General features: G+C 41.4%; 2 protein-coding genes across 3 annotated transcripts in view; both read left to right on the forward strand.

Moving 5' to 3' along the window:
* fam189a2 (family with sequence similarity 189 member A2) overlaps positions 1-12,439 on the forward strand; it is a 124,820-nt gene that overhangs the window by 75,617 nt on the left and 36,764 nt on the right. The window lies entirely within an intron of this gene.
* Positions 8,740-9,378, forward strand: LOC138755774 (beta-crystallin B1-like). The gene has a single exon (XM_069922364.1). It carries the CDS (start codon positions 8,743-8,745, stop codon positions 9,376-9,378), a length of 636 nt encoding a protein of 211 aa, XP_069778465.1. The 5' UTR covers positions 8,740-8,742.

Here is a 12,439-nt window from a genome sequence, read left to right on the forward strand (position 1 = left end):
ATGTTACTCATTTACTATTCCTTTAACTGCTTGCATCAAAATGTTAGCCTTTGCTTTCTGCTTATCCTCAGGTGTCTGGACAAATGCTTTTTTGTGTGATCTGTAGAAGCTGGGTTATTCCCTGCTCATGCCAATTTTCTGTCTTTTGTAATTTTCTCCTAATGTCTGGGGCTGAGTTGGTAACAAAACCTGTTAGTACCAATTGTTCCCCTGCTGGGGATTCCATGTCGAGACCCCCACATTGTATATATATTTGGTCCCAAAAATTGGTCTAACTGTTCGGCACATCCCTGGGGATCTTCTATCAGGGAGTTCAGTTCTTTCTTAAAGTTACGCACTTCAGTCACATTTACAAAACCGAGACCCCTTCCCACGGGAACCTCCCGCAGGGGTCTCATCCAGCTAACTTCTAGCTTATTATTTCTGACCCTGCCCTTTCTTCCAGTAGGTTACGTACCTCCGTACTGGTCAAAGGCACATTTACCTTCTTACTGGTCAAGGGCACATTTACCTGCCCTTTCTTCCTGTAGGTTCTCACTCTGTTCTAAATTACAACAATCTCTCTCTCCTGTCAACGGAGCTGGTAATCGAGCGCTTTGTGAGCGAGTTACCATACCACTCCTATTCTCTTCTCTTTTCTCTAGCTGTGGGGGAGGAGGGGAAGGTGCAGAAGGGTAGGTCATAGGAGGGGAAGGAAAGATAGGAGCCGGCATAGGAGGAACATAAGGTGGAGGGAGGGAATGTAGCACATCCCACCCTGTGATTCAGGGACAAAACGTTCCTCCTCTCTCTTATCCCTGAGTTCTTTCTCACTCAAAACCAGTTGTTCAATGGGTCCCTTGAGCCAGCAGGCTGCATATTCCCTGCTCTCAACATTGTCTCTTTCTGGTTTTGATTGAGCCAGATGTTCAAAGCTTGACACATCCATTCATCCTCGGATCCGAACTTTGGCCAGTACACGGAGCTCCCTTTAACCGGGCGTTTAACCCATTCAATACAACAATACCTGACCATTGTCAGTTTGTCTTTCCCACGGGTCCTTCCCGTGCCCCACTCAGATAACATCAACCCAAGCGGGCTGTACGTAGCTATCTGGTGTTCACATCCTGAACCAGGACTCTCTTCCTTGCTACTCATAATTCCCATACTGATAGGCAAGTAAAATTCCTCTTACCGAGTTCCAGTAGCAATGCTCTAGCGCGCTTCCTCCCGTCGTTTGTTCTCAATGCCTCTTCTCGGATATCACTCGCTTCTTCCACTGACCAGCCACCCGTCGCCCGTGAGTCCAGCTGAATCAGCTGGGGTGCACCTACTCTCGTCGTCTTGGTACTCTGTCAGTGGAGGGAGTGTGATCCCGGACGAGCCCCCATTTGTTAGAAACAGAATTTACCTTTAAAGAAATAGCTCGAGACAAAAATTGAGAACAAAGAACATTTATTAAAACAACAATGCAAAGTTGGGTGCTTCCCCTTACCCTGGGAATACACACACATTCTGGGGCTCACCCAACTTTTATACAGTCAATTTCAGTATCAGAGTGCCCTCCCCCTTACATTCTTCTGCCCCCTGGATGGGTTTGGCATAGGCAATCCTTCCTGCTTACGTGCAGTTTCAGTACACTTGGAGGACCAGGGGGTATCCTGTGGGTGTCCCATCATGTCATTGTCCTTATTCACACCTTCCTGATTCTCGGGGCTACAGTCTCTTGGTATGCAGAGTTGACTCATCCTATCTAGGGTTGGCTAATTTCATATGTATAAATCTGTGTAAGGTTAACTAATTAGATATGTAGGACTTGGTACTTCTATCTAGGGCTAGGAGACCTTTATCTGATCCAGACTACCTCAACTTCCTACATTCTATTGTACCTTACCACTCCTTTTCTTAGTCTTATGGTGACTCTTGTCACAAAGAAGATTCTTATGTTAATCGTGCTGACTCTGCTTTCCTGCATCCTAATCCCCAAGCTCATCCTGTTTGTACTGGTTACAGCCATTAACTGATGAATTTTAGTTTCTTCCATGTTCATAATTTTCCCATCTCTCACAGTATGCAGTCACCAAAGGGTCTTCCAGCACAAATTGGAGGCTCCCCAATACAACCCATCATGGAACATGTTTGCATATTGCTGCCGTGTCCAGCTTTGCATTGCCCATCTACTGTGACCTCCATGAATGGCCCTCGTGCCCAGCTGAGATTTCAGCAGCCTTCCTGTGCAACCCAATATCCTGATTGCATTGACAGCAGACTGGGGAGGAATCATGTTCATGGCCCACAGCCAGTGAGCAGCTGTCCTCCCGAGTCTCACAGCCTCCAAGATACACACACACACACACACACACACACACACACACACACACACACACACACACACACACACACACACACACACACACAGCAACTGCCCCACAGAAAAACAAGAAGCTGAGGGATAGAGCTTTCCTCGACCCTCGATATGTTGGGGGTAAAAGCCGATTGTGCACACGCAAGGACATTGAATAGACAATATTTCAGGCTGAAGAACTTGCCTTTCTATCCCTCCTTGTGTCATTCCAAGTGCCTGAAACCATTGAGGCTGTGTCACTCTTGTAATGTAAATGACGCTGTACAGCATTCTCCCACAAACAATACAACATCACATTTTCAGTGACATTGATTGAATGATAAATCGTATCCAGGGCACCAGTGTAACTTCCTTGCTCCTTTTCAAAATAATAATAGCCATGGAATCTTTTGGCTTGCACCATTATTTGGATTCTAGTGAGCCCTGCTAACTATTTAATGGGAGTCCTTTGCCTGGCATATTTAACAATTCCAATAAAATGCCATATTTTTTGCTCTGCTGCAACAGTTAAGGTGTTTCTATCTATTTTTGTTTTTCTCCCTGTGGCATATTTGTGTTAATTCATATTTATTGTTTTATTTAGCTATTTTACCTATGTGTAGGTGCTCAAGAATTTCATTGCATTTTAATAATTGATAATGATTTTATTGTCATATGCACCTCAGTTCATACTTGTTTTTGGTGAACAGGTACTTGTGGGGGAAAAAAACTTAAATAGTAAACTTAATTGAATTTAAGAGAGGTAATAAACACACTAGATTGAAAATATTCACAGAGCTCTAGAACACAAATCTCGGCATTCCTCCAATTTTAATCTTATGGACATCACCAGCATTAATCACTCTTGCAATGATCCATGGCTGCCTACTCTTTGCCAATTCCTGATCTGGCTTAGTATCCGATGCTTCCCCCTGCAGAGCTTCTAAAAGGGGATTGATTGTATAAGCATTTGAAGACTCAACAGGGCTGTGGCGGAAAAAGCAGGGAATTGAATAGAGGGTTCTACAGGGGACCAGCTTGGGTTCGGTGAGCTGATTGGCTACCTTCACTGCTCTAAAAGATGCAAAGCACTTTGAGCCATTCTTCTGCGATGAAGGCACAATGGTAAATGCAGGCTCCTATTGGCCATCCCACTATGCTGGAAGGCTGATTTAATCTTTCACTTTATGAATCTGCATCAGATATGCTAAAGGATCAGGTTCAGCATAATCCTCTCCCTTCTCCATTCTGCTCCAGTGATCCATTTTACACAGGATGTGAGCATCCTGGAATTATATCTTCACACCACATGATTTCCTGCCCATTAAATTAATAGATAGAAACTTGTGGGATGTAAGTGAAAGCAGCAGGTGGAAAGTTTTTCTCCAGCATTCCTGGAGACTGACCGATGTAGTATGTTTTCAGTACAGTAACTACCATTCTCACAGACAAAGCTGGGAAGAAAGATCTGTCCCAATTGTACTCTTAAAATGCTCTCAGAGTTGTGGAAAATGCAGTCATCAAATTCCCAAGATCTTGGAAACCGTAAAGTGGGGCATAGTGGTTAGAGCAACGCCTTTACAGTGCCAGTGATCGGGCCTGGGGTTCGAATCCCGTGCTGTCTGTAAGGAGTTTGTACATTCTCCCCACGTTTCTGTGGGGGCTCCAGTTTTCTTCCACCACTTGAAACGTACAGGGGTGTATGTCAATTGGGTGTAAATTTGGGCCAGGACTAGTGGGTGGAAATGGCCTTTAACATGCTGTATGTCAAAATTTAAATTTAAATAATGTGATTATCCCTTTTAGTGTTGTTCATGAAGGAATAAATATCAGACAGTGAACAGGAAAAAGATTAACTTGGGGGAAACAAAAATGCCACTGATCTTTTCTGAAACTCCAAAGTACTGCCTGCAAGTGCTGGAATCCTTCTTCTTTCCAAACTTTATTTAAAAGATAGAAAAAAAAAACATAACATCCAGTGTAGAAATTTAAAAAAAAGATTTTACAGTAACACCCACCCTACCCTCCCACCCCTTCAGCCAACTCCCTTAAGGGGAGCAAAAAAAAAGATTATATATATGAAAAGAAAATATTATAAAATGTTAATAACATTTCAAAGTATATCTAAATGCATATATTTCAAATATGGAGACCACTTACTAACAAAAGAAGAATTATCAGGTAAATTATAAGTAATTTTTTCCATGACCATACATACCTTCAATTCATTGTGCCAGCGTGATATATTAATCTCAGTGTCATCTTTCCAAGTACTAGCAACACATTTACGCGCTACTGATAGCACCAAAAGTACAAAAGCAATTTGAATTTTGTCCAATTCCATTCCCCTTAACGAATACAAACTTCCCAACAAAAAAATCGTTGGATCTAACGGTAATGTAAAATTGTATAATTTTTCCAAAACTATTTTAATTCCTTGTCCAAACAGCATGTATAAAAGTTCCAATACATGAGCCACATCTAAAACAAGAATCCGAACTACTAAACCCATATTTTTATTTTAGCTTTTCCAGGGTCAAATATAATTGATGTAAAAAATTATAATTAACCATTCCATATCTTACATTAGTCAATTTAATTACATTGTCCTGACATATATTCGCCCAATCATTATTGGGGAAAATAAATACTAAATCACTCTCCCATTTAAGTTTAGATTTCTCCCAATCTGACTTAGCCATACTATCTTGTAACAAATTATACATTACTGAAATTATAACCCTTTTTTGGTATAGAGGAAATCAAAGATTCAAATCTCGACAAAGTAGGTAAAATCATCTCTCTACCCTAATTATCTTTTATCAAAGCTCTAAGTTGATAATACGCAAACAAAGAATTGACAGGTATATCAAATCTTTCTCTCAATTGATTAAAAGAAAGAAATTGCCCCTCTACAAAACAATCTTGTATTGTCTTTATACCTTTAGAACTCCCTTTAAATGATTATTAAACATTGAAAAAGGAATAAGATGATTATTATACAATGGAATTAAAATTGCTAATTTATCTTTCGACCCTAACACCCTGTTTTTTTTTAATACAAATGTTTCAATATCGGCATATCATATTGCTGTAACAAAATCAAATTCCAATGAAATATAAATTAATGTATCTCAACCCTAGGAATACACGCCATCTCCACTTTAGCCCAGCTGGGAGGCTGATCTAAATCCATCAATCTACTGACAAACTTCAACTGGGCCACTTCATAATAGTTTTGAAAATGTGGTAATTGTAGTCCGCCCAATGCAGACTTCCATGTAAGTCTATGCAACGCCACTCGAGCTAATTTACCTTTCCATAAAAACTCTCGCAATGCCTTATTCAAATCTTTAAAAAAAACCCTTAGAAAGTAAACAACTGAAATAAATATTGAATTCGAGGAAAAAGGTGCTGGAATTCTGAAACAATAATGCTGAGACAGTCATCAGGTCGGACAGCATCTGTGAAAAAGGAAACTGTCATTGTTTCTGACTGAAGAACTTCTGTCAGGGAAGAAAGCAAGTTAGTACTAAGTTGCTAAAAGGGATGGATCGGAGGAAAGGAATATCTGTAATGGGGTCAGCTAGAATAGATGGGTGAATGGGAATGGTAAGCTTGCAATTGCACACCAATCCAGTCTCACAGACATTTGGCATAGCAAAACAAAGACACGTCTGAAGCAAACAGTTACCTAATGCTGGAGAATCCAATATCAAGTTGCGAAAGCTGCTATGTGCCCAGGCGGAAGATGAGGTGCTGTTGCTTATGCTTGTGCTGGGCCTATATTGCAGGAGGCTGACTACAAGCAAAGAAGTCAGAGTGGGAATTGAACAGAGAATTAAAATGGTAGATGGGTTTTTTTTTTACATTCACCTTCAGCCTTAGTCAATCGCCTGATCCAAAGGTTGGCCCCTATGTTTGCGTAACCCTCCTTCAGCACTGCAAAGAAACACCAGTCTTAGATTTTTGAGTCACAGGATCCCACAGGCATCTGACTTCGATTCAGGCATGCTGCCCATTGAACTGTGGCTGACTCTGAACTATGGCAATCACTGCCAATTGCTCAAAGACTTTCTAAACTTTTTCACAGAGAACACTAACTGGGCAGCAATTGGAAGTTTCATTAGATTGGACTGGGTTCAACAATGGAACAGTAAGATGTCATTTATAGTTGTGGTTTTATAGATAATTTCCACTACCAATAATCCTGGCCCACTTGAACCTGATATTCTGAGTAATTTATCTATTTGATGTACAGAACCTTCAGCAATATGAATGACTGTAGTAATTTATAATCTAATCACTGCAAGTTATCCAGTAACTGGGAGCAAGCAAGCTGTGATGGATATATTATATTTTGTATTCTATAAAGATACATTTTTAAAGGAGATAGATTGTGTGGGTTTAGAATGCTGGTCATTTCATATCAACACATCTCATTTAAAATGCAAAAGGATGGCTGAAGCCAGTCATGCAGGCACTGAGAGCCTTTGCAAAAACAATGAGACTGCCTTCTAAAGAATTTCAAAAGCAGGTGTAAATGGATTCTAGTTTTGAAAGCAACAGATGATCTGGCTCAGAAGATTGGATCTGGTGCTGTAATCTGTCTGGCTGCAGTTTGATGTTCTAATAAGGTCATGTGGTTTTGCAAGCAGAGAGAGAGAGAAGACCAAACAGGCTTTCTCTAAGAGAAAGAGAACTGGTTTCTGTAGTGGCTTTTGGAAGCTGGAAGCTTGTTTAAACCCCATTATGAAGATGGGTTTTGAGTTCTGAGTTCAGGCTGTTGAAAACCCTTGTGGTCCTTTCAAGAGAAAATGGCTGGCTAGAGTGTTTCACCTGAAATAAGGGAAACAAAAGGAACTCTGTGGTGACCTGCTGAAGAAGAGGTTATCATTTGGAAAAACCTGATGGAGCAAGTTTCTTCAGCAAGACACTGAAGTGACTGATTGAAAGGAATCAGTTTGTGTATGTCCAACGAATCTCTCTCTGAAACCAACAAGAACCTTCCTGAGTAGTAACCAATTACCTTTAAGCACCAGAGTTTGGTGAAAAGTCATAAATGTAAAATTCTTTGAACAGAATATGAATTACCTGATACCGGTGAACTTGGAGTGAGCAGTGAGATTGGATGGTGAATCAATTAACTTTTCTGAACGTATGCACATTACATACACATGTGCTTAGAATTAGAAGGGGGTTAAGTTCATAGTAATAAGTTAAAGTTTGATCCTGTCTTTATGTTTAAAGAAAATTAAAAACTACTTTTGTTTAAGTAACCATTTTGTCTTGGTGAATTTCTATTGCTGCTTGGTTTTGGGGTCCTCTGGGTCTGTTTTTTTTTTAAAAAAAGCAAATAAAATTCATAGGAAGATGTAGCTCAGTGAGACTATTCAGCCCATCCTGCTGATGTTGATTACTTAAAACCATGGAATACAACAGCACAGAAATAGGCTCTTCAGCCCCCTAGTCCATGCCAAACTATGGAAGGGGAGTCCAGGACAAGAGGCCACAATTTCAGGATAAAAGGGAGTCGATTTAAAACAGAAATTTCTTCAGCCAGAGGGTCATGAGTCTGTGGAATTGTTGCCACAGGCGGCCGTGGGAACAAGGCCATTGTGTGTATTTAAGACAAGAAATTGACACGTATTTGATTAGTCAGGGCATCAATGGAACAGGGAGAAGGCTGGGGAGTGGGGCTGTGATGAGGATCAGCTCATGATTAAATGGAAGAGTAAATCCAACAAGCTAATTGGTCTACTTCTGCTCTTATATCTTGTGATTATTCTGGTTCATCCCGTTGACCTGCACCTGGACCATAGCTCTCCATGCTTGAAAGCACCCCTCCTTGCACCCACAAATTATTTTTTTTTAATGTCAAGCATTCCTTTTCAGGTTAACTCCTAAGTTTGCTTCTACTGCCCTTTTCAGGAACTGCACAGCAGATCACATAAATGATTTCAATTAAACACAGTCTGCCCTTGATTCATTGCTATTTAGGAGAGCTTTCTCTGTATAAATTAGCTGGTATATTTTAGCTTCAAGAAAGGACCTGCTGAAGTTGGGTGTAGAACAGCAAGCCACCATGTAACCAAGTGCCACCTTGTCTGGACAGGCCACGTGGAAACGTGAGGGTGTCGTGATTTTGATAGCTGTTCCCTGAATTCCGCCTGGGTGCACTGAATTTGAACAAAGACCATGTTCTGCTGACAAACACGTCTCCCATTCTCTCACTTTCAGTTTTCCTCTGTCACATGGATGCTCTCCTGATGACTGGGCTTTTCATTGTCTCAGGTCCGTTGAGTCTGCACATCTTCTGTGTGCCGTTAATCTCCTGCTGGGCTATGAGGCTTGTATAAAAGGGGAGACCACTGATCACTCCAACTCACTGGAGCACAGTGGGAGTAGCTGTGTTGGAAATGGCAAGCCAGACCTCCCCTATGGCTGAGAGAAGGAGCCAGCAGCCCAAGAAACACGAGGCAGGAATGGGCTCTTACAATATGTTCGTCTACGAGCGGGAAAACTTCCAGGGTCGCTGCCTGGAATTTTCTGGCGAGTGCATGAACCTGTGTGATGCTGGGTTCGAGCGGGTGGGGTCCATTCGAATTGACCGCGGGCCCTGGGTGGCCTATGAGCGGTCCAACTTCTCTGGAGAAATGTTCATCCTGGACAAGGGGGAATACCCACGCTGGGATTCCTGGTCCAACAGCTGCCGGAATGACTACATCATGTCCTTCAGGCCAATCTCCATGGAGCCAGAAAAGCACAAGATCTGCCTGTTTGAGATGGCCGAGTTTAAAGGCCGCAAGATGGAGATCGAGGACAACGACCTCCCCAGCCTCTTCACATACGGCTTCACAGACCGGGTGGGCAGTGCCATCGTGGGCTGCGGCACCTGGGTGGGCTACCAGTACCCAGGCTTCCGTGGCTACCAGTATTTGCTGGAGAAGAAAGATTTCAGGCATTGGAACCAATGGGGTGCTGGCCAGCCACAAATACAGTCCATCAGACGGATCCGTGATGGACAATGGCACAGGGTAGGCTGTTTCAACTAGAGCCCAGCAAGTGGGAGTTCCCATGGGGAAGATTTGAGCCCAGGTGAACAGGACTGATACTGCGGTGTGGTGCAGACAGTGATTGACAGCACTCCTCCATGATTAATGCTAATCAGAAAGTTAAAATTTAAGGGCTTGCTCCAGGTTGAAAGCAACTTTGAATTTAAAAAATAAATTCACTTTAAACACTAAATTCATGTTGTTGGACTTGCCTTTGTTACTTTTCTGCATTTCATTACCAATGCACACGAGACAAACTTCCCTCTTTAAGCTCTGAAAGGTCATCTAAAGCCCTATGCCCTTGTGCTGTCCATGTTCTGTGCAGCCCAGGCCTATTTACTCTGTTCACTGACCTCCACCACTGGTGCACCCTGTGCCCATACTGCTCTTGATCTAGTTCTGTGCAGCACAGCTCCATCTACCTTTTGCTCACTAACCTTCACCTGCCCCTGTTTAAGCATGACCTCCATTTAATGTTTCTTTCCCTTGTTTTCAAATCCTTAAATAATTGCCACTCTGCCCTTCCTCCTTGTCCCTGTTCCCCCCCACCCCCTTGCTCTCTTCCCTCCCTTAATCATACATCATTGAAATCTCTTGTGTTCCTCTAATCCTGCTGTTTGCACCAAGCCCATGTTTCATTGTTTTCTTCCAAAGCCTTGAATTTATTCTCCCTAAATCTTTTCCTCTGACATTCTCCTTCATAATGTTAATTAAGCCCCTACCCATGCCCACATTTGGTCACCTGTCATAATATCTCCTTGTGTGGTTTGGTATCAGCTTCTGTCTGGTCAGCAATATTGTGAAAGCACCAAGGAATATTTTACGACATTAAGGGCACTACAGAAATGCAGACTGCTGCTGACTTGTTTTCGGAGCATTTGAACTTTGGCATTATTTATGTAATGGTAACAGTCCAGAGACACATCATCTTTAAGAAAAGCACTCGAAGCGTTCTATTCCTGCTCATTCAGAGCTTTACAAAAGATCACAACTGAATTCAAAAGCTGAGGCGTTGAAGCTAATTTGGAACTGAGCATCACTGTGTGTGGAGTAATCGTTCAAGAAAGACTGAGTATCACTAGGAAGAGAGGGCATGCATTTAAGCATCAAAGAGGAATTGAGATGATCTTTTTGTTGCCCAAGGATGCTGGAGACCTGAACCGTGCTGGGTAGAAGTAGAAACCCTCCAGAACATTGAATACGCTGTAGGGACCTGTGCCAAATACTAAGAGGTGGGATCATATTCAGTGGTTATTGTGTTCACATTGATTTAACGAATCAAGACACTCTATGACTCCATTCCATGATGGAGCTTGAACTTTCCATCTTGGTTCTTGCAACCTCAGGATGACTCAAAAGTGTTTTATGGCTGATGAAATATCTTTAATATTTGATCATTATTGTTGCTCAGGAAATATCTACACACAGTAAGACCCCTAATGCTAATGAGATAATGACCTCCTATTCTCTTTTACTAATGAGAATATGACTGGACACTAAATAATATCCAGTTCTTCAAAGTAACACTTAATCTCTCCTCAGGTTGGTGTAAAAAAGAGCTAATGTCTCACTTTAACATCTCATTCAGCCTGCCGATTTTAACAGAGGGAGCATGCAGGAAGACGACCCCACTGTCTGAAACATTTCTGGCAATGCTCCAACTTGAAGATTTCGATCTCTTCCATGATTTTTTGAAAAAACAAGCTGTGGGGTGAGACCAGCGTCGACCCCCTGAGGAAGTCGGGGTGCTGTCGCTGGGAGTCCAGACCCGCAGTAAGATCGTTAAAATGCCTGTTGTTGAGTTGCAGCAGGAGCTGCAGTTACCTGGTTCTGCCACTACGTCAGAGAAAGCAGGGCTGAGCTTTTCTGAATTACAATGTAACCAGTTAAATGCTGTCATTCAGCCTATAATGAATGAGTTGGCTCAAAGGATAAGTTCAGAATTGAATTCAGTTAAAACACGTGTAGAAGATTTTAAACAATTTCAGTTTGCTTTTTTTTGGAATGTCAACAAGTGGCTTCTAATACAGAAAAAGTGTTGAAGGTTGAAAAATCCGTTATAGAATTGTGAGAACGTGAGAAGGAGTTAGAGAGGAAAATAGACTATTTGGAGAATCAAAGTAGAAGAAATAATGTGAAAATTGTCGGTTTGCCAGAAGGTATGGAAGGATGAGATCCTCTTCGTTTTTTTATAGATTGGATCCCACAAGTACTAGGGCAAGAATTTTTTTCTGAAGGCTTGAATTTGGAAAGAGCTCACAGAACTTTAAGGAGCTCACCTTTACCTGGTCAGCCACCGAGACCTGTAATAACTTGATGTTTGAATTATTTGGATAGAGAAGCAATATTTCGACTGGCGGTGCAAAATGCGAGAAAATGACAAACTCTGTTATTGATTCAGAATAGCAGAGTTTTTTTCTATCCTGATTTGAGTCAAGAGGTCATTCAACGTCAATGTCGATTTAATCCAGTTAAAGAAGTTTTGTGGCGTAAAGGTTATAAGTCTACTTTTCGCTATCTGGCAGTGTTGAAGGTGTTTCATGGAGACTATCAATCTCGGTTTTTTGAGGATGATCATGAAGCAATGATTTTTGCTGATTCATTGCCTGATATAAGAGGACAAAGACGTAGTCCACCATTGTCTCCTAAAGAAAAATCTGGTTTTTCTGGAAATGGTAGAAATGGGAAAAATGGGAATGGAAAGAGTCCAACTTCTTTTGAAATGGGATCTTCGAGTTTAGAACCTCTTGGATGAATAGCAGAATCTTCTTATTCTTATTTTACTTTTTATGTTATTATGATATTTTGAGATTTTTTTTTGTTCAGCTGGGGAGGAAGAGATTTGTTCTAGGTTATATTAGTCATCAGCCACTGGTGGGTGATCCACACCCAAATTTTGTTTAGGGATTACTACCTTGTGGTAGTTTTTTTGGGTGGGGGGGGGGGTTTGTTAATTTTTTTTATTTTTTATTTTTATTTTATCTAGCTTTTACTTAGTGATTTTTTTTCTCCTATTGGAGGGCCTATATACGATGATTTGAGTTTTTATATAAAGATATTA

The sequence above is a fragment of the Narcine bancroftii genome, chromosome 1, assembly GCF_036971445.1.
Source record: "Narcine bancroftii isolate sNarBan1 chromosome 1, sNarBan1.hap1, whole genome shotgun sequence".
Taxonomy (NCBI): domain Eukaryota; kingdom Metazoa; phylum Chordata; class Chondrichthyes; order Torpediniformes; family Narcinidae; genus Narcine; species Narcine bancroftii.

Excerpts from the sequence above, each read along its gene's own strand:
- LOC138755774 (XM_069922364.1), top strand. The coding sequence starts at position 8,743 with ATGGCAAGCCAGACCTCCCCTATGGCTGAGAGAAGGAGCCAGCAGCCC.